The 22,522-nt window shown below is 43.7% G+C and overlaps 3 protein-coding genes across 3 annotated transcripts in view; all 3 read left to right on the plus strand.

Annotated features, from left to right (window-relative positions):
* LOC139474771 (exportin-4-like) overlaps positions 1 to 3,895 on the plus strand; it is a 37,647-nt gene extending 33,752 nt beyond the window's left edge. Inside the window, exons 24-25 of the mRNA XM_071257896.1 lie at positions 735 to 827; positions 1,445 to 3,895. Of these exons, the coding sequence (XP_071113997.1) occupies positions 735 to 827; positions 1,445 to 1,642 (291 nt within the window). The 3' untranslated portion in view covers positions 1,643 to 3,895. The remainder of the gene's footprint in view (positions 1 to 734; positions 828 to 1,444) is intronic.
* Positions 3,896 to 18,328: 14,433 nt separating this feature from the next.
* Positions 18,329 to 19,687, plus strand: LOC139475066 (probable G-protein coupled receptor 63). Its single transcript, XM_071258295.1, has one exon. The coding sequence runs from the start codon at positions 18,345 to 18,347 to the stop codon at positions 19,458 to 19,460; it is 1,116 nt and encodes a 371-aa protein (XP_071114396.1). The 5' UTR covers positions 18,329 to 18,344; the 3' UTR covers positions 19,461 to 19,687.
* A 230-nt stretch (positions 19,688 to 19,917) lies between these two features.
* Positions 19,918 to 20,902, plus strand: LOC139475632 (neurogenic locus protein delta-like). The gene is made up of 2 exons (XM_071258820.1): positions 19,918 to 20,624; positions 20,716 to 20,902. Exons 1-2 carry the CDS (start codon positions 19,918 to 19,920, stop codon positions 20,900 to 20,902), a joined length of 894 nt encoding a protein of 297 aa, XP_071114921.1.
* Positions 20,903 to 22,522: the final 1,620 nt, after the last annotated feature.

Genomic DNA, 22,522 nt, shown 5'->3' on the forward strand with positions numbered 1-22,522 from the left:
CTTATCCGAGTTGAATTAAAGGATATGTAATTCCAGTTTTCAGGATTTGGGGTCCGAACACATCTGACCACAACCTACAAAACTCTGATATTATCCTGAGACTACAGTAGCTTCTACTAACTAGACAGATTACATGGGAAATGCTATCAGCTACAGCCCGTCTCATTCTGTGTACCAGTGTGGTATTCATCACTGGTCTGTCTGTGCCAGGCCTGGCACTACTCACCTAGTGGGGATTCGGGATTAGAATAGATTAGAATAAATCCCCAGCAACCTATGCTGGTTGCAAAAGGTGACTGGGTGATCAGGTTTGGTGATTTGGTTCATGGCATGTCATCATTCCTTAATGGTGTGGACCCGTGAAGATTCCGGGTTAGAATAGGTCTTCAGCAACCCATGCTTGCCGTAAAAGGCGACTATGCTTGTCATAAAAGGCGACTAACAGAATCGGGTGGTCAGACTCGCTGACTTGGTTGATGCATGTCACCGATCCCGATTGCGTGGATCGATGCTCATGATATTAATCACTGGATTGTCTGATCCAGACTCGATTATTTACAGACCGCCGTCATATAGCTGGAATATTGCTGAGTGCGGCGTTAAACAACAAACCAACCAGCCAACCAACTTAATGGTGTGGATCTATTGTGATATCAATCACTGGATGGTCTGTGCGGTCAAGTGGCTGGAATATTGCGGAGAGTGACGTTAAGAATCTGGTGTGTGTGTTCCAGCTGGTGTTCCACATGCTGCTTCTGGAAAGTTTCGACATGGACCTGCTGGAGCCGGCCAGTACATCACTCTTCTGCCTCATCTGCTGCCATCAGGTAGGTCACGGCAACAGAAACACAAAACAAGAACATTTGTTTTTGCGCCTGTTTGAAATAAAATATGGAAGTTAAAGTGTCCTTGTCAAAATATTGGTGTTTTTATTACGGATTTAAGGTGACTTTGTGTTAATATGTACCACTCAAAATAAGTAAACCTCACACCACCGCACAGCAATGCACAGCACCGCACCGCACCGCACACCACCACACAGCACCACACAGCACCGCACCGCACACCACCGCACCGCACCGCACCGCACCGCACACCACCACACAGCACCGCACCGCACCGCACCGCACCGCACCGCACCGCACCGCACCGCACCGCACCGCACCGCACCGCACCGCACAGCACACCACCACACAGCACACCACCACACAGCACCACACAGCACCGCACACCACCGCACAGCACCGCACCGCACCGCACCGCACCGCACCGCAACGCACCGCACACCACCGCACACCACCGGACACCGCACCACACACCACCGCACACCACACACAAACACACCGCACCGCACACCACCGCACACCACACAAAACCACACCGCACCGCACTGCACCACACACCACACCCTGAATGTGGCTGTATGCCCCCGTCTGTGTTGCAGGAGCAGTACCGTGACCTGGTGAACCGTCTGCTGCAGAACCAGCAGGAGGAGGAGTACAAGCAGCGCCTCCTGGAGGCCTTCAACAACCTGACCCCGCCCTCCTTCAACATGACCATCTCCCGGCACACCAAGATAGCATTCATGCACAACTTTGACCAGTTCCTTACTAATGTCAGAGGATTCTTGTGTGTCAAGTGAAGGACCCCTACACATTGGTTCCTTTATCAAAAGAATCGCTGGTCACAATGGGAGCTCTTCAGTCCAGTGTCGGCTTTGCGTTTACACGCACAATCCAATTCATGCTGTTCTATGCAAAGTTTGATGCACCAATACAAGACGTGCCTACAAGCACGAGAGACCGCACTTGCTGTGCCTGCAAGCTAGGTAGCTGTACAGAATGCACCATGTTCGTGTGAGGTAGGGACAGAATGCGTGTGTGCAGTGTGCGGCAAGAATGCACCGGGGCGGAATGTATCACTGTGTGTTTGTGTGGAACAATGCAACAAGAGTGCAGCTCACGTACCCTTAGATTGCTTGTGTTTGCTCAATCAAATGGTTCTCGGTGCTGACACATGCAAGTTAAATGTGTTAAGAGTATTTTTCTAAAGTAACAGAAGAAGTATTTTAGTAGGAAACGACAATGCCTCGAACAACTGTGAAAACTGATGCTCTCCGAAAGTGCTTGTTTGTTGTGGTGACTGAGTACTGGACAAGTTTAGGGACCTTGAGGGAGTCGAGGGTTCAACTGACAATGCAAATAATATGTTGTGAAACAGCCATTGTTGGAGGCCAAGGGGTTTGATGTCTAAGGCTGGTAGAAGCTGCTAGAACCAGACTTGGTCAAGTCCTCAATCTGTTCTTGGGAAGGATACATCTGACAGGGTAGAAGAACTGCTCTCAGACATGTGGAAGATCTGGCGTCTGCCCTCAGACAGATGGAAGATTAGATGTCTGCTCTCGGGCAGATGGAAGATGTGGTGTCTGCTCTCAGACTGATTGAAGATGTGGTGTCTGCTCTCAGACTGATTGAAGATGTGGTGTCTGCTCTCAGACATGTGGAAGATTTGGCGTCTGCTCTCAGACAAGTACACGTCTGCTGGATTGAGTGAAGTGTTGGACTGCAAGGGGAATGATCTGAGAAACCGCTGTCTGTCAGTCACGATGCTCTTTTCAACAACGATGCAAGGATTGATTCACTCTGATAAGATGGCTTATGACACAACATGAAGGCTGCCCCATCTGTTGGTTGACTTAATGGTTGATTCCTCTGAGCCATGATGTGAATGAATCAATGATTCAGATTGCTGTTTCCGTGGTTACGAAGAGATAGTTCATTCAACGGATACGAAGTGATGGTATTCCACTTGACCACTATGATTTGATTAATTAAATGGCTACTTTGTGAAGGCATATTCCACGACTACAATATTACAAGGTGATTGGTAATTCCACTCCTACAAGGTGATGGTTGATGACAACGTAAACGGTGATTCTACTATTCCAAAGTTATCTTTAAGTCCGCTGGATCTACACATCGACAGTGTGATGGATGGTTACTCTCCCAGGCAATGGAATTCTTGATCCTTCAGTGGAAGAACTGAAGAACAGTTAAAGCCAGTCAACCTTCTCCAGCACTGCCCCAACATGACGCCAACTGACGAGCGTCGGCCATGATGACTACTGTGTGTCTTTCAAGTGTGTCCGGTTTATGAGATTAAATGTGTTCAGAGCGTATGTCAACAGGGTCGACAGACCGAGTTGCACGAGTGTTTAACTCTAGCAGATGTTATATTACTTAATGCGGGATCTGCTCACAATGACACTCACTGTTGTGTAATGGAGGTATACAACTCAGAATTTGCTAAGGACCAAAATAGTCATCTTCAGTCAAAGGTGTGATCCTTAGCAAGTGTTGAGCAGCATATGTTCAGAATAGCCTACAGCGTATTTTCATTTTCACAAAGTACATGTATTTTCTTAATTTATGAAGGTCAAACAACTTATCACGTGTAGTTTCTGTATGTTGTTAGACACTAGATTCATTCCATTTGTTAATGAGTAATTGAACCATCATGGGAGAATGATCCCTTGTGCCTTATGTTGAAGCCTGACAGCTCTCTACTCAGCAGAACATGTCCGTAGTGTGTGTATGTGTGTCAGCCATCGTTGTCTGTGTCCAAGCATTAGAGATCATGTATATAGGAGTCAGTGTTTACTGTCAAATTTTCATAAAAACAAGGCTGATCATGCGAACAAATCAGGTTTTACAAAAATCAAAGAATTACATCTTCAAATATGAATCATTGATCTTGAATCATGAACCATGATGAGAATCAGAGCTACAGATAAGCAGCGTATTTGGGTAAAATACCCCCCAAAATATTCAAAACCCAATTACTTCAATTAGCTTGCGTACAGAAACGCATGCATTAAATGAAAAACTCAAATGTATAAAAACAGCTCGCCTAAATACCCAAGCTTTTTCAGCATGCGTACAACAGAGCTAATTTCTGAAACACAATTACCCGCTAATTTACTTTCTGAATCAAGCCTCTATGTTTAGAAGAGAGGCGACTATGCTTGTCGTAAAAGGCGACTATCGGGCTCGCTGACTTGGTTGATACATGTCATTGATCCCAATTGCGTGGATCGATGCTCATGATATTAATCACTGGATTGTCTGGTCCAGACTCGATTATTTACAGACCGCCGTCATATAGCTGGAATATTGCTGAGTGCGGCGTTTAACAACAAACCAATCAATCAATCAGTTTAGAAGAGACATAAACATCTAAAACATTAAATCTTAACATGTTCACTAATTTTGGGGAAAACCCATTAGAGTGAGGAATAGTTGAGTGAAAAAATATTGGTGTAATAACCCAATTAAAATAGAAACCCTAGAGTAAAACCTTATTGCTCAAAAAGTTATCTGGAGCTCTGTATAATTGCCATTTTTTTTGTAACTTTGAGTTAGTGATAAGACTGGTCAAATGTATTTACTGTCTCTACCTTTTGGTTGTGCAATCCAATGGAATATGTAGATTATAGTTTGATCATATATTATCCCATGTCTTTTTAGGGACCAACCATGTCAATTTAATATTGGGAGGGGGAGGGGTCTGTCATATTTGTTTGAGATAAAATATTAATTCAGTCAGTTCTTGAAAACATACAGAGGATGGGGACAAAATATGTTCTTTGGACTCATAATACATTATTTTTCAAACATTCTGAATATTCACCTGATGTCTAATGAACAATTATTTAGAGGGGTAAAACTTGAGGTCAGAATGTTTCAAAAGATTATTATTATTTTGGACCCAAGCACCTCAGAACCCCAGAATATGAAATGGTTGTCAGATTAACTGTTTAATGTGGACTCCTACTGAAGACAGAGGTGTGATGGTGTTGTTGGGGCTTTAAGGGTTAACTGTGGGCCCTGACGCCAGTATTGTATCACAACAATTTTCATCGATACGAAAGCAATACATGTTGTATAGGTAACATCTGTCAGTTGCATGTGCGGAAACCAACCAAGGCTTGGGAACTTTGAATACCAACAGACAATGACATTTTACAATTCATTATGTAGTATGAAAAACGAATGGCAAAATCTATATTACTCAGAAAAGGTTAAGCAACACAATTCTTTCATATTACTATAGTTAATCTGTCATGGCAGATTAATTATTGTAATATGAAAGAATTAGGTGTTTATTAACTAGTTTTGAGTAGTATATTTTCTGAAGGTATGACTCCTCAAGCCTAGTTTGTGGCATAAACAATTGTTGGCATGTTATCATAGCTATTATTACAAATTACCAAATGGGATTTTAGGTATATTTTAGTCATTTATTTATTTTGATATTGAATATTGTTCCTCGTCCATGTGAGTATGACACGTGTTGAGTTTGTTAATCCTGTTACCACTTTACAATCTCGACATTTGAGAGAGTCTACCATTACGATGATCGCCATAGCAACTGTCAGAAGGCCACACTTCCAACCGCAGCCATTTGTCTTGCAGATTGGGGATTTTTGACGATTTCCTATTACTTTCTGTCACATGATTCATTGTAACCATGGTTACAGCTGCAGTGTTTGCTGTGTAGCTGCTTTCACAATATGAAGTATTCTACTCTAAAGAAGTTAGGGAACACCAAATTCTTTCATATTACTAAAGACCTGCGAAAATCTGGGGTAGAATAGGTCGTCAGCAACCCATGCTTGCCGTCAAAGGCAACTATGCTTATCGTAAAAGGCGACTAACGTGATTGCTGACTTGGTTGATGCGTGTCATCTTTTCCCAATTGTGTTGTTCGATGTTCATGATGTCAATCACTGGATTGTCTGGTCCAGACTCGATTATTTACAAACTGCCGTCACATAGCTGGAATATTGCTCAGTGCGGTGTAAACAACAAACCAAACCAAAAATCATATTACTAAAGTTAATCTGTCATTTCGTGCTGTTCATAACTTCTTTTGAGTAGTATATTTATTCAGTTCTACACTTTCTCCATCTACTAGTATGTGTCTTGTTTTCTGATGCCAGTAATTTGAGAGCAGAGGATAGGCCACCGTAGCAGCCATTGTACAATGACCAACACCATGGAGTAGTCATGAAGTTTGTTGTTCAAGTCAACTCATCTGCTACTAAAGTGACAATCACAGTTAGACCTACAGGTATAAACCATCATGTCAGCCATCTACACTTTTTCATGGATTTTGAATGAATTTTGAAAGAATTCATGTTTGCTTCATTGAAATACCAGAAGTATATTCACAAGTATTTCTGGTCAGCGTTTGCTTCACTGATCTATCCAAAGTATATCAACAAGTATTTCTGGTCACTGATCTCCAGTCTGTCTCCTCCTACGTCATATAAGGCAGTCGGGTAGCCTAGTGGTTAAAGTGTTTGGTCGTCATGTCGAAGACACGGGTGGGATTCCCGACATAGGAACAATGAGTGGAGCCCATTTCTGGTGTCCCCCGCTGTGATATTGCTGGAATATTGCTTAAAGCGGCGTAAAACCATGCTCACTCATCCTACGTCCTATAAATTGTGTTGTTTTGTTCCTCATCCTCTTTCATCATCACAGCATCCATTGATTCATCCATCCCATCTTGCCCCCTGACCCCAATAGATGTTTCCCAGGACATGTAGGCCTGGAATGCTTTGTCTACACGTCCGAGATGCATCTTCTATACCAATGGCTACAGCGTTACTTAAAATAGATGTCAAGGATCGCTTGATTCTTTCATATTACTACAGTTAATCTGTCACGCCATATCAGATTAACTATGGTAATATGACAGAAGTTTACACACCCCACTATATACACTTTACCAGGAAGTTCTGTGAGTAGTAAAGTACCACTGGGTTTATCCTCACAAGTATTGGCCGATTTGGCTTTACTCATGGGAATATACATGATATATATCTCATATCTACATGATATTTACATGATATTTACATGCTATGTACATGATATATACATGATATACTCATGGGAATATACATGATATATATCTCATATCTACATGATATATACCTGCTATGTACATGATATATACCTGCTATGTACGATATATACATATGTACGTGATATATGTTATATCTACACACACGATATATGTTATATCTACAAACATGCACATGCTATGTACATGATATATAGATATATCTTCATGATATATAGTATACATGCTATGTACATATATGTTATATCTACATACATGATATAATATATGTTATATCTACATATATACACATGACATATATATGACATGTACATGATGCTATATACATGCTGTATATATACCTGCTATATACATGATATGCACATGCTATATACATGATATGCACATGCTACGTAAATGCTATATACATGCTATGTACATGATATAGAGACACATGTGGTACCTCGCTCATCAGTGTTGTATTTTTACTCATGACACTGTGTACTCTGTATTTGTACTGATGAGATTTAACTTCAGACATGTGACAGACATTTTCGTCCAGCTCATATTCCATGGCACAGATTTCAGCCTAGTGGTGGTTCATCTTATTCTGCAGGGTTTGATCTCTCAGTTGTCATTGGTTCGAATCCCAGATTCACACAGCTCATGGTCTTGGTTCAAAGTACCATGCCTTTGCTGGTAGGTTGGACCATAGTGGTATAAAGCTTTGACCTGCATCACTTTACTAAGCTACATAGTAATAGAACTCAATTACCATGCAAAGTTGCATTAAACCCAACTCACTCACCCACTCACAAATTCAGCTCAGATTATGTTGTTACAGAGCTGTCAGTCATTTGTGCACTGCACATTCTGTCGTTCTTTAGAATCATGTTGTTTAGATTGTATTTTCCTCTCAATTTTGGTGATGTCCATTTGGCTGTAACATACAATGGTTTCTTGCGCATGGTGAACACCTCATGAAGACATTGATGTACTGATAACTGCAGATTTCTGAATCCAATGAGTGTTTCTGTGTTATATCATCCTGTCTTGTGTGCAACCATTGGAGTTGTAAGTAATAATCTGTCCTTTTTAAGATAAGACATATCCGTGTTCCATAAATCTTCAAGTAAATGTTGGGGATGGGATAGCCTGGTGGTTAAAGCATTGCTGCATTGCGACATGACCCTATTTTAACAAAGTGTTGCTTGGATGTGATGCCGTGATCTGGCAGGGACGTGATGCCGTGATCTGGCTTGGACATTATGCCGTGATCTGGCTGGGATGTGATGCCGTGATCTGGCGGGGACGTGATGCTGTGATCTGGCTGGGACGTGATGCCGTGATCTGGCTGGGATGTTATGCCGTGATCTGGCTGGGACGTGATGCCGTGATCTGGCTGGGATGTTATGCCGTGATCTGGCTGGGGCGTGATGCCGTGATCTGGCTGGGGCGTGATGCCGTGATCTGGCTGGGGCGTGATGCCGTGATCTGGCTGGGGCGTGATGCCGTGATCTGGCTGGGACGTGATGCCGTGATCTGGCTGGGATATATATAAACTAAGTGGAAATCACCTCACATTTGGATGGAGGATTCATGGTATTCATTTACTTCCTCATCCTCATTCATCCTTGTTCTCAGCACTCATCAAAGGATACAACTCTATGTCTTCACTTATCCCTCTGGTGCAATGGCGGTCGGCCCTGTGGCATTGACTTGGTGGAGTGACCTCTGGCATTCTGAATTGGATTAGAAAAAAGAATCCTTTGTAAAGTAGGCTGTGATATTCATTGGGAGCATCAAGGCTGAAATACTTTGTGGCATAGGTATTACATCTTTAGACCGGGTCTGGACAAACAACATACCATATTTTCTTGAGTATAGTGCGCACCCATGTATAATGCGCACCCCTCTCTAGCGGATTCAAAATTTTGGAAAAAAAAAATTCAAATACCAAACGCAAAAAAAAAATACACCGTACCCCTTTAACGAAGTCCGGCAAAAGAACGGGTGATGAGAAACATGGTCAGTACAAATTTGAAATTTGAGATTAAAAATCACCAGACATGTTGATTTACCGTTTAAATTGTATTTTTTGTTCTGTAAGTCATTGTTTTATATCCAGGGATTAAGATTACCTTGTGTATTTTCTCTTAAACTAAGCCGGACACAGCAATCCATGTACACACGTTTTCTTGGAATCTACCGGACATGGTATTTCCGGTGTTACGTGCTCACGGTAATGTCTTTCCATGGGGGAAAAAACATCAAAACTCATTAATTCGTGTATAATGCGCACCCCCTTCTACACAGCTGTGTTTTTTGGAGAGAAAAAGTGTGCACTATACTCAAGAAAATACGGTATATACAGTTATGATATACCAGGCTACATATATATTTTTTGTATCAGAATAACTTTTTTCTGACAAAATATGCAGTAGTATCAAGCCATTTTTTGTTAAATACCCATGTGGGAAGGGTCTCTAATTACTTCCCTTTATGGTATCAACCTCCGAAACATGGAAAGTATTGAGTTTCCAGTATCGTGTCTTGGCTTTATTGTCAAGATACATATCATATTGCAACAGTATGCATTGCAAGTATAGCTTCATTATTAGCCTTGCCACAATTAGCTGTAAGATTGCTGCTGCTGCGTTAAGCAATAATTACTGACTCGCTCATCATTAGCATGTAGCATGTTTGAACTTTGTCAACCTTTGTCAACCAAAGCTTGCCGTCAAAGACTATGCCTGTCGTAAGAGGCGACTAACGGGATCGGGTGGTCAGGCTCCCTGGCTTGGTTGATGCATGTCATTGTATCTCAATTGCATGGTTCGATGCTCATGATGTCAATCACTGGATTGTCTGGTCTAGACTCGATTATTTACAGACCGATGTCATATAGGTGGAATATTGCTGAGTGTAGCGTTAAACAACAAACAATCAAACAAATGTATGCGAGGGGGGAAGCAGTAGCTTCAGACTTACAAAGGACTCCATTCTTTCTTCCTTTCTTGAATGCCATTGGTTGTACTCATTTTAGCATAGATGCTCATATTGACTGACTAGTCTACTCTACTGTGATTGGCTGTCAGATCTCTTGTAGTGGTGGTTTTCCATTAGCTGTTTTTGAACAACCATTTTTTTCGGATAAATACATGCATGGTTGTTGGACACTAAACATGCTAAAGAAATCCACCTCAAGATGATCAAAGTAATACGTATTGTGATGGAGTCTGGCAAGCTCAATCGAAGGTCAGTAGAGAATTGTCATCCAACATTGCCATGCTCACCTTAACTCAAGTTCTATTTGTGGTTTCGTTATTTCAGATTCAGTTTAAACTAAAAGTGTGTCAAATTGACAAATTTGGATATTTTCATTCTTTGAAGGAAGTAAAAAATAATTCTCACTTTTAAAAAAGTGAATTGTCATCTTATAATTACTTTTTACTGCCCTAATCCATTAACTGATAGTCCTTTTATGACTGTTTTGTAAAATGTATTACTCACAAGAAATGTTTTTAATAGAAATCCTTTGTCATTGTGATAGTTCTTTGATGAATTGGTTAATGGTGTAGTTGTGTACTTCTCTTAGCATTGGTGTTAGTCAATGTTAGTTCTGTCAATGTCTGATTTATGATCCAAGAGATCTAATGCTTGCTTTCTAGGTTTGTTGTTCTCAAAGACTATTGTACCCTTCACTTCAACATAAATCTAAATGTTATTCATCTGTTTCATCATTGTTTAAACATGTAACCCACCTCTGACCCCACGTGCACAAAGGGACTTCACTGATTCAGCTCTCTGTTCTGAAAGACGGTGCGAAGATCGTTTTGAGCAGGTGATCCAGAGCCACAAAGTGATCATAGTATTAAGACGATCAACTTCCTTACTTTAACATGGAGTAATGATACAGCTGAGATTGTTGTGTTGCCCTTGAAGATCCGGGGCCCCGTTCCTCAAAGCGATCTTAGCGCTTCGATGATCGTAAGCCTGTGTTAAAGTATGGGACTTACGATCACCATAGCGCTAAGACTGCTTTGAGGAACAGGGCCGAGGACTTCAGCAGCAGATGCTTGTCGTGACAGGCGACTAACAGCATCAGGTGGTCAGACTCACTGACTTCGTTCATGCATGTCATCATATCCCAATTGTGTTAATCGATGCTCATGATGTCAATCCCTGGGTTGAATGGTCTAGACTTGATTAATTACTGACTGCTGTCATACAGCTGGAATATTGCTGAGTGCGGCATTCAACAACAAATAATCAAACAGATTGTGTAGTAGAAAAGCGGCCTAGGCCCAGTTCCACTAAGCAATCTTGGCGTTGTGACTCTTTGATCAATGTTAATATATGGGTTTTACAATTGTCTTAAGGCTATGATCACTTTGTATAACGGGACCATGTTGGACAGAGCCATCTCCATGATCTCTTTTCTAACTTGCATAAATTAACATTGACTTGCAACAGCCTTAGCAATAAGATGGCTTTGAACATTGATTAGGGACTGGTCATTTACTATAGGGAGTAGGTGGGTCATGAAAAAATGCTGCATGAAGGGGGAGGGGAAGGGGAAAACAATGATCTGGTCCTAAGACTAATTCCTCCCCCTATGGTAAATTACCAGTCCCTGAGATGGCTTTGTGTAACAAGTCCCTGCTGCTGCCTTGATCCGGAGTGGCCCAGCGACCAGCTCACACCTCTCCCCAACACTCATATGCATCTACTTACAACTTGACCTGTATATTGGATGGTTGTCTCATTATCCTTTGATAGACTCAATCCTCACATAAGGTGCTTACAATCTGCATTTTGTACTTTACATACAAGTATTTTCTATATGTTTTGTGAACCCTAAGATTTATCTAGATACATACTGATTCAGTGTCGCAATGTCACAGTATATATAGTTATGGATGTCACACACAACCCTTGGGTCTTCTCTGTGGAAGGCTGTAGATAGAATGTGCATGATCCTCTGCCAGCACTAGTCCCGGTAGATAGAGAAGAAACAGTCCTTGCAATGCAACATGCACACTTAAAAGCAGTCACTGCACCGTTTGATTTATTTATTCCACCTCACCTACTTACAATGATGTCATGTATGCATGTTGCCAGATCTTACCTCAGTGTGATAAAGAACAAAACTAGGAACCTGGAAGTCCCACTCCGGAGTTGTTGGAATTATAGATCAGAATGGGTCCTCAAGACTCTCCCAACAGAACCTTTGTGGTGATTCCAGGTTAGAATAGGTCACAGACACTCTCCATCAAGAATCTCTGTAGGGATTCTGGGTTGAAATAGGTCCGAAACACTCTAAATTACCTCCAATGGGATTCCAGATCAATATTGGTCAGAAACACTCTCTACCAAGAACCACTGTTGGGATTCCAGGTCAGAATAGGTCAAAAACACTCCCTCCAGAGTACCTCCAACGGGATTCCAGGTCAGAATAGGTCAGAAACACTCTCTGCCAAGAACCTGTTGCGATTCCAGGTCAGAATAGGTCAGAAACGCTCTCAACCAAGAACCAGTTGGGATTCCAGGTCAAAATAGGTCAAAAACACTCCCTCCAAAGTACCTCCAACGGGATTGCAGGTCAGAATGGGTCAGAAACACTCTCAACCAAGAACTTGTTGCGATTCCAGGTCAGAATAGGTCAGAAACACTCTCAACCAAGAACTTGTTGCGATTCCAGGTCAGAATAGGTCAGAAACACTCTCAACCAAGAACCAGTTGCGATTCCAGGTCAGAATGGGTCAGAAACACTCTCAACCAAGAACTTGTTGCGATTCCAGGTCAGAATAGGTCAGAAACACTCTCAACCAAGAACTTGTTGCGATTCCAGGTCAGAATAGGTCAGAAACGCTCTCTACCAAGAACCTGTTGCGATTCAAGGTCAGAAACACTCTTTGCCAAGAGCTTGTTGCGATTCCAGGTCAGAATAGGTTAGAAACACTCTCCAGTCAGAACCCCTTAACAATGTACTATGAACCAAACAGGGTATTTATCTGAAGGTTGTATGTTTCACAACCTCTTACCTAAACTCTTTAGAGCATTCATCAACCCATTCTACCCTGCATGCAGATCTTGCTACTTGCCCATTTTGCATTCTAAATATCTGTGATACAATATAGACACAGGATGTATGAAAGGTCATGCTGGTAAAAATTAATTAATCTGTGAAAGACATATCATTTAGTCTTCGAGGGTGTATAGGTAGCCTGGGTTGGATTCAATACACTGGAACATACTGTGAAGATTATTCTTGGTGTCTCTTGCTGTGATTTGGCTGGAATATTGCTGAAACCACTCCGCAACCCAGGGCCAACCACTCCGCAACCCAGAGCCAACCACTCTGCAACCCAGGGCCAACCACTCCGCAACCCAGGGCTAACCACTCTGCAACCGAGGGCTAACCAATCCACACCCCAGGACCTGGCTGATGTTTTCTCATACTCTGTAGATGTTCCTCTTATCAGGCAAAGGGGTGGTCGGATAGCCTAGTGGTCAAAGCATTCGCTGGTCACGCCGAAGATCCGGGTTCGATTCCCAACATGGATACAATGTGTGAAGCCCATTTTTGGTTGTAGGAATTATCTGAGAGGATTTTTCGATATTTTGGACAACCTTTCCCCCCCCTTCCTCCTCCCCCCACAAACTGGTAGAGCTAACAATGGCATGAAACACCACTCACTCACTCACTGTTGAAATCTGGTTCAATGCACTTGATTTAAGCCAAATGTTTATTTACACTGCACATGAAATAGTAAATGCCACCCATGTTTGAAAGGATACTTAAGTTTAGAACGTTTGCTGCACACCACTGAATGACGGTACACAGAAAGAAAGTTGCCCCAGAATACTGGCGTCACACTCACGAATGCTATTTGCACCGAACTTGTTTTAACCGGACATCATGATAAACAGACAAGCAAACTCCGCATGGCATGACAGACGCGTGTCTGTAACTTCACTGCACTGCACCCCAGACTCCACAGTGGAATACACCAGCCCATGAAACTTGCTGCTGGATTAACCTGGGATACCCTTTATTGTTACCATGGCAACTGTTCAAAGAACGGATGCAGGATGCACGACACTGTACCCCTTTCCTGACTCGCACCATGGTACGTACTAATCACTGCGCATGACAACACTGCACGGATACCACCGAACTATGCACCTTGCCATTTACATGCAGCCGCAGTTCCTTGCTTGATATGTGGAGTCATCGGAAACATTCTCGGAATGTGCCTAGTACAGGGTATAACTGCATTGAGATGGCATGAACAACTGATGCAATAAACACATTACAACACTGACATTGTGTCCTCTCTCGTGTTTTGTCCTGTGGGAATTACATGAAAAATATACACATGGAACATTGGATGGTGCATCTTTGCTGGAATCACAATGATGCATCGGTGATGGAACTGCAGATGGTGGATGTGTGGTGGAATCACAATGATGCATCGGTGATGGAACTGCAGATGGTGGCTGTGTGGTGGAACCACGACGATGCATCCGTGATGGAAGCACGGATGGTAGAGCTGTGTTGATAACCAGGATGATGCATACTTCATGGAAGCGCAGATGGCGGATCTGTGGTGGAACTTCAATGATGCATCCCTGATGGAAGCATGGATGGCAGAGACAGAACCTGCAGCAATTGGGCTAAGCTTTCACGAGAATGTCATCCACAGACTTCTTGGGCAGGAGCTGTCGTGCAGTCATTCAGGCCAATTGGGGACACACACATTACTAGGCTTTACGACTCCTGTGATTGAGATAGTACGGGAACATGCAAAGACTTCTCCCTCCAGTTTTTATGAACTGTGTTACACTTTGTAATCTTCCAAACACACAGCTTTTAAAACCACGTCGAAGTCACAGAATGAATCTCTTGAAAACTGCATACGCGTTTCTATTTTATGTGAGTATATTAGTGAGAAAGAACAGCTGAGAATGCAGAACGTTGTCATGATATATGCGTGAGCACGACCCGAAGACACCGACCGAGTAACTCTCACCAGGGGGGGGCTTGTAAACTTATACCCCCAGGACTGTCTATAAACGTTTGGCTCCACCTATGGCCTCACAAACGCAAAGAATGTGTTGTGTGGCCTTTTGAATGAGGTGAGGTGAAATGGGACTTAACTTCGGGTTAATGACTGCTACACTTACATTGCGACGTACAAGGAGGTGTATTTTTTGTGTTTGTTTTTAACGATGCACTCAGATTCATGACGGCGGTCAGTCAATCATCAAACAATCCAGTAATCGGGATAGAATAGGTATTCAGCAACCCATGCTTGTCGTAAAAGGAGACCATGCTTGTCGTAATGTCCGACTCACAAATCCACCGATGCTGGGAAATATTAGTTAACGATGCCCGGAAAGGCTGAAAATCGGCAAAATTGAGATACCCGACGGGTCTCCGGATGATCATCTGTGATCAGTGGCCATGTTTTTGACATCGGGAAGACCCCGGTGGACACATCGGAAGAAAATTACTCAAAGTTTTTTTCTTGCGGCGACCGGTGGTCCACACCCCACTCGGTAATGGATCTGCGACTCATCTTCCGGCGGCCCACCAGTGACCCTCCAGGCACCTGCCAGACCGCGATGGAATCGGACAAAGTGTGGTATGGTCATCAGAGGATAGCCGATAGGTCATCTGCCGGGAATCGGTCAATACTCGGAATGTTCCCCTCCGGGGTCCGGTCAAGCATCGAGCAGGCGCCGAGCGGGTATCATTCATCGGACACCGGACATGTTGACGTGCTTGTTCCGGAGTGTATATAATGGGCTGAATGGGATGAGCAGCATAGAATGTCTTCAGGATGCCTGTCCCTCCACACACACACTGGCCGGGCACCGTATGCCTTGCCACTCTTCCGAAGTTTCAGACTCCACAATTTTACAAAATCAACTGAAATGTGATACAGTTCTTGCAGCAATTTCGACGCCGAACACGGACTATGATCGGCCGGGATTACTTACTTACTTACTTACATTGGAGATTTAACGTGCGCTTTCCGACTGCAAGCGTATGTCGCACATGGCCGGGCACTGAGCGGGCTCCTTTTATAGCGAGCAGGAAACGGGCGGTGTTCATCCGGGCATCGGCCGGTGCCCGAATGGGCAACGCACGATTTGGTTTACATCGGACGGGCAACGTCCGGGTATCGGGAGATTACCGGCCGATTCCCACCAGATGACCGGTCAGTCACTGGACGGTATAAGCCTACCATTCATTCCAAAATCCTTCGGACACCCTCCAGACACCTCCAGACCCTCCAGATTTCGGCAAAAATCTGTGGCACGCGGGGCATCGGTGAAACCCACCTATGCCCTCACAGCTTCCGGCGACCGTTGTATATGTGACTGAGGCATAAGAGGCGACTAATTGGGAACGGGTGGTCAGGCTTGCTGACTTGGTTGATGCATGTCATCGTATCCCAATTGCGTGGATCGATGCTCATGATGTCAATCATTGGATTGTCTGGTCCAGACTCGATTATTTACAGACCACCGTCATATAGCTGGAATATTGCTGAGTGCGGCGTTAAACATCAAATAAACCAAACAAACAAACAAGTAATCCACGCAATTGAGATGGATGACATGCAATCAAACAAGTCATCGGGCCTCATCATCCGTTCCATTTAGTCGCCCCTTACAAGCATAGGTTGCTGGGAAGCTATATTCTTACCCGGAAGCCCAACTTGCGTGCGTGCGTGCGTGCGTGCGTACGTGCGTTCTAGTCGGGACTAATGTCGGTTTTATGATGCTCGCCCACTGAGATGCCATGCCGCAGTTAAACGTGGATACCTCACTCACACACAGTATACGACTTTGAGCCAACCAGTCCTTTTGTTTTCCCCATAAAGCCGAGTGCAAGGCAGGGTAACAAGAAGTATTATTTTTTAAGGTCTTTTGATATGACGCGGCTAGGGTCGAACCACCTACCTTCCGCTCTCCAAGCAGACGCTCTACCCTCTAGACCACCTTTAAATGAGAACATAATGGATAAGATCTCCTCACATCGATATGTGCACACACCCATGAAGATCCGGGTTAGAATAGGTCTTCAGCAACCCACGCATGCCATAAAAGGCGACTATGTTTGTCGTGAGATGCGACTAACGGGATCGGGGGGTTAGACTCGCTGACTTGGTTGATGCATGTCACCGTGTCCCAATTGCTGGATTGATGCTCATACTGTCAATCACTGTATTGTCTGGTCAAGACACGATTATTTACAGACCACCGTCATATAACTGGAATATTGCTAAGTGCGGCGTTAAACAACTAACAAACGAAACAACATAATCAGAGGAGACGTACTGTCTTCATTATTCCCAACCTTATTGCTTCTCTAACGTATTAGATAACAGGCACCATATAGACTGTGACTTCATTAATGGTAGTGACCTTGATCCCGATAAGCTCCAGGCTTAACGAGGACTTCTTGTTGATGAAAAATAACAGCAATAGACATAAATACCAGTTAAGTCTGCCAGTGGGGTCTCAATTAATCTTCACGTGAAACGTACATTTGTTATTTACAAGAACACGCTAACGACCATCACGGACTATCATCAGCTATATGTCAATGTACGTCAACCGGAAAGGGCGGCATTGTCTAATACAAAAGTCCTTATACATTTTCTATCGACAAAGCTACAAGATTCAGTTTGTCTTCCTCGAGAATAATGTACACAGTTTGGCGCCCGTTTGAGATAAGACTCGGAACGACCATGTGGCGGCTCTCATGGTGACGGCCTCTCAAACTGGAACACTCTTATGGACACTAACTTGCATAACGGAGTCCAGTCATTTTTTTAATACAGGTGGGTGATCACATGAACATATAGATGTATTTTGCATAACAAAACACAAGCTTCAAAAGCGAACAGACGTCCCATATGCTCTACGTCATTGTTGGATTAACTATGGGTGTTGGTGCCCTCGAGAAATACCGACAACGGGCCATCACGTTCCAAGGGACGTAAGCAGTATGGAGTGTTCAAGAATGTGATGAAATGTTGGTTAATGGTATCTGTAGACAATGGATATACAAGGATATACCATGGACATACAAGGATATACCCATCGACACATGACACATTCATTATTGACGTACCAGGTGATATATCACTGATATACCGGTTCCTACAAGTGGTGATATATGATTGATAAACTCGATGATAAAAGTGTTGATGCATGCGGAGATACATTTAGAAGACATAGAAGTATTTACCAATGCACTTATACCGTCCAACGTAATGAGAGTTGCATACGCGACAAATGGAGAGGGCAGGCACACAAGGAGGTGACCAATTATTCGGGCCTCAACATGACTGTCATAACGCATATCCTACACCCGTCAATACATATGATGATACATTGAGCAGACGTTCATGGATGTGACGAATTTCACTCCGGTCATCAACGTGACTACCACCAGCCCTGCACCGTCATCGCTGCCTTATCTTCACCTTTCAACTCTACCAGCTCCTGTCAGATTCGTGTTAGCTTCCCTGCTTTTGTTGACTATGACAATAGCTCTTGGCGGGAACTTTGTCGTCTGCTGGATTGTGTACCGGAAACCAGCCATGCGATCCGCCATCAACCTGCTTCTGGCCCATCTCGCCCTAACCGACATATGTCTAGCGTCCATCTCTATTCCAGTAGCAGTAACAAGTCTTCTGTCAGGGCGTTGGATACTGGGAGACACGGCATGTGTGATAACTGGCTTCCTACACGGCCTTATATACACCGTCGGCATCTATACACTGCTGGCGATCAGTGTAGACAGGTATCTTATCATTGTCAGCAGGACCACGATGCTGACGCTTAATCGGGCCAAGATCATCATCCTGCTATCTTGGGTAGTGGCGGGGACAGTGACCTTCCCCCCTGTTGTTGGATGGGGTGAGTACCGACCGGAAGTGCAGCTTTTGTGCAGCGTGGGACGGTCACGTGGTGCGGGTGACGCGGTGTATGTGATGCTGGCAACAGTCCTCGCAACATTCGTGCCACTTCTCCTCATGTTGCACTCCTTTGTCTGCATCATAGCTACCGTCAGGAAGAAATGTGTGCGCGTGCAGGATCAACCACGTGGTGTCTGTATATCCTACAACAGAAAGGTTGTCACCGCCACTCTCGGTGGCGTTCGAAGGTTGAAAATTGACGTTGGATTCAAGACCAGGTCTTTCAAGACGATTCTGCTGCTGTTTGTGGTTTTAACAGTTTGTTGGGCTCCGTACAGCACGTGGATCATGCTGAACAGCGTGGTAAACGAACACCTGTCTGTTATTGTGTCTCTGCTTCCGTGTGTCTGTTACTTAAAGACTGCCATTAATCCCATCATATACTATGCTAGCATCAAGAAATTCAGGGAAGCTTGCAAGGGATTTCTCCCCAGATTCTGTTGGCCAGTGCCATGTGTACCTGCCTCTCACAGGCGAAGGGTCAACCCAAGCGCTGTGTATGAAGTCAGGGAGAGTTCATCGAGTCAGTGTACACGGAGCTGAGAACATAGTGCTTAATCATGGAGATATCTGTCGCGTGAGACTTGACCTAACTATTACGTAATATTATGCTTATCCTATACAATCAATGTACGAGTATGAATATTCACTGCTGTAAACTTGATAAACAGATTTGGAAAGGGTGAATGGGAACGTAAGACAAAGCCCTGCGGGTGGACAAGCTATGAAGGCTCATACAAGGGAATACAGGGGTCTACAGGGTCTGACAAAGGCTAACAGAGTGATGAATGTGCCAAGGGTCTGTGGAGTGATGGATGTGCCAAGGCTCGATAGAGTGATGAATGTGCCAAGGATCTGTGGAGTGATGAATGTACCAAGGGTCTGTGGAGTGATGAATGTACCAAGGCTCTACAGAGAGGAATGTGCCAAGGATCTACAGAGTGATGAATGTGCCAAGGCTCTACAGAGAGGAATGTGCCAAGGATCTACAGAGTGATGAATGTGCCAAGGCTCTACAGAGAGGAATGTGCCAAGGATCTACAGAGTGATGAATGTGCCAAGGCTCTACAGAGAGGAATGTGCCAAGGATCTACAGAGTGATGAATGTGCCAAGGGTCTGTGGAGTGATGAATGTGCCAAGGATCTACAGAGAAAGGAATGTGCCAATGATCTACAGAGTGATGGATGTGCCAAGGGTCTGTGGAGTGATGAATGTGCCAAGGGTGTACAGAGTGATGAATGTACCAAGGGTCTGTGGAGTGATGAATGTGCCAAGGGTGTACAGAGTGATGAATGTACCAAGGGTCTGTATAGTGATGAATGTGCCAAGGGTCTGTGGAGTGATGAATGTGCCAAGGGTGTACAGAGTGATGAATGTACCAAGGGTCTGTGGAGTGATGAATGTGCCAAGGGTCTACAGAGAAAGGAATGTGCCAATGATCTACAGAGTGATGAATGTGCCAAGGGTCTGTGGAGTGATGAATGTGCCAAGGGTGTACAGAGTGATGAATGTGCCAATGGTCTGTGGAGTGATGAATGTACTAAGGATCTACAGAGAGATGAATGTGCCAATGGTCTACAGAGTGATGAATGTGCCAATGGTCTGTGGAGTGGTGAATGTGCCAAGGGTCTGTGGAGTGTTGAATGTGCCAAGGGTCTATTCTGTGATGAATGTGCCAAGGGTCTACAGAGAGGAATGTGCCAAGGGTCTGTGGAGTGATGGATGTGCCAAGGGTCTATTCTGTGATGAATGTGCCAAGGGTCTGTAGAGTGATGAATGTGCCAATGGTCTGTGGAGTGGTGAATGTGCCAAGGGTCTGTGGAGTGATGAATGTGCCAAGGGTCAACATATTGATGAATGTGCCAAGGATCTACAGTGTGATGAATGTGCCAAGGGTCAACAGAATGATGAATGTTCCAATGGTCTGTGGAGTGGTGAATGTGCCAAGGGTCAACAGAATGATGAATGTGCCAATGGTCGATAGAGTGATGAATGTGCCAAGGGTCTATTATGTGATGAATTTGCCAAGGATCTACAGAGTGATGAATGTGCCAATAGTCTGTGGAGTGGTGAATGTGAAAGGGTTTGCAGTCAAAAGAAATAATGTGACGCGGGTTTAATTCATTCACGTAGTTACTGTACGAGATAAGGCCTCGGCTAAGAACACTATACTACTGGTAAAGCCAGGATAGGTTTAGTTGTGACCTGACAATTAACCCCGTATAACTATGTATACGGTCCGCCTACTGGAGCTTACCATTGTGGAGAAAGGGGTAGCGGGTGGTCCGCGACAAGTAGCACGGTGGATATGTGCGTCTCCTGTCTCGGCTAACGAGTTCTAGTGGCAAGTTCAATAGCACATAATAAAACGTGCTGATGTGAGGTACCCGACGACTATGAAAACGATTACAGCAAATTTGCATAGGTAACAAGAATAGAGAAATATCGTGACAATGAAGGGAATACATTTGCTGTAAAAATGGGATACTTTTCATTTCCCAGAGAGCAATAGCAAATATTGTCATGTCAGTCACCAAATGATTGTGAAGGTTGAAACCTTAACGTAGTGATAGTTGAAACAATGACATATATTGTCTTCCTTAAATAATCCCATATATTATTGTTTATGTGAGATTTGACCATGGTTGCCTAGCATTGACATGTTTATTTGTCTGTAATTAACTTACATCGTATTCTAACGACGTATGGAACATTCTGGTATCTACTTGTCACACCGACCTCTTCATAGACCTCTTAATTAGCAACACGTGTGTCCACGGGAGCGTAGGCCTGCACGCGAACAACATGCCTAACCCTCTCTACCTGTAACAAACCAAATATGTTTGCCCAAATTCTGTACACCACCAACTTGTCTCAAACGCGTTTATCCAGCTTACCAGTAGTCATCTACTTATGAATTTAGAGATATTCTTATATTAATACTGTGAGTGAAAAACGGCCTGTCATATAAGTTGGGCGGTTGTGAGAGAGTAACACGATGACAGATTAAAACAGCATCAAATATCTTTATTATTTACTTCCGGATTCTATTTTGTTGATTTGAATACAAATAAACGTTTCCTCTCAACCCCATAGATGTGTGTGATAGATATGGTGTCTAAACCCATCCGGATTCGAAACAGTATGTGCGTAGTTTGTGAAGCTTATCATTGGTGGCCCTTGCTCCACGTTGTTTCATGTAAGTATTGACTCTTCTTACTCAAAAGGGGGGACGGGTCGCGCCGCGATTCGCTGTGCAGAGTTGCGTCCCCTGGACACGCCAGAAACCTATGATTGTGGGTTCGAATCCCGGTTCACCCCGATTATGTTTCTAGGTTTGTCAGCACCATACCCGTGCTCGTGGGTTTCACCGAAGTGGTAAACGTCTGAGACCTGCATCACTTCGGGCTTTCCTCCCACATTAAGCTGACACGCCGTGATATAACTGGAATACTGTTAAAAGTGGCGTTAACCCCAAGTAACTCACTCATTCACTCACTCTTACTAAAAAAGGCGAGATATTAGTATTTTGGAGCATTTTTCATTGACTAATCTTTTGCAAGGTCTTCAGATAACACGTAAAACTCTGTAAACACATTATGCA

Source organism: Haliotis cracherodii, unplaced genomic scaffold, assembly GCF_022045235.1.
Source record: "Haliotis cracherodii isolate W230 unplaced genomic scaffold, xgHalCrac1.p SCAF_3, whole genome shotgun sequence".
Classification (NCBI taxonomy): domain Eukaryota; kingdom Metazoa; phylum Mollusca; class Gastropoda; order Lepetellida; family Haliotidae; genus Haliotis; species Haliotis cracherodii.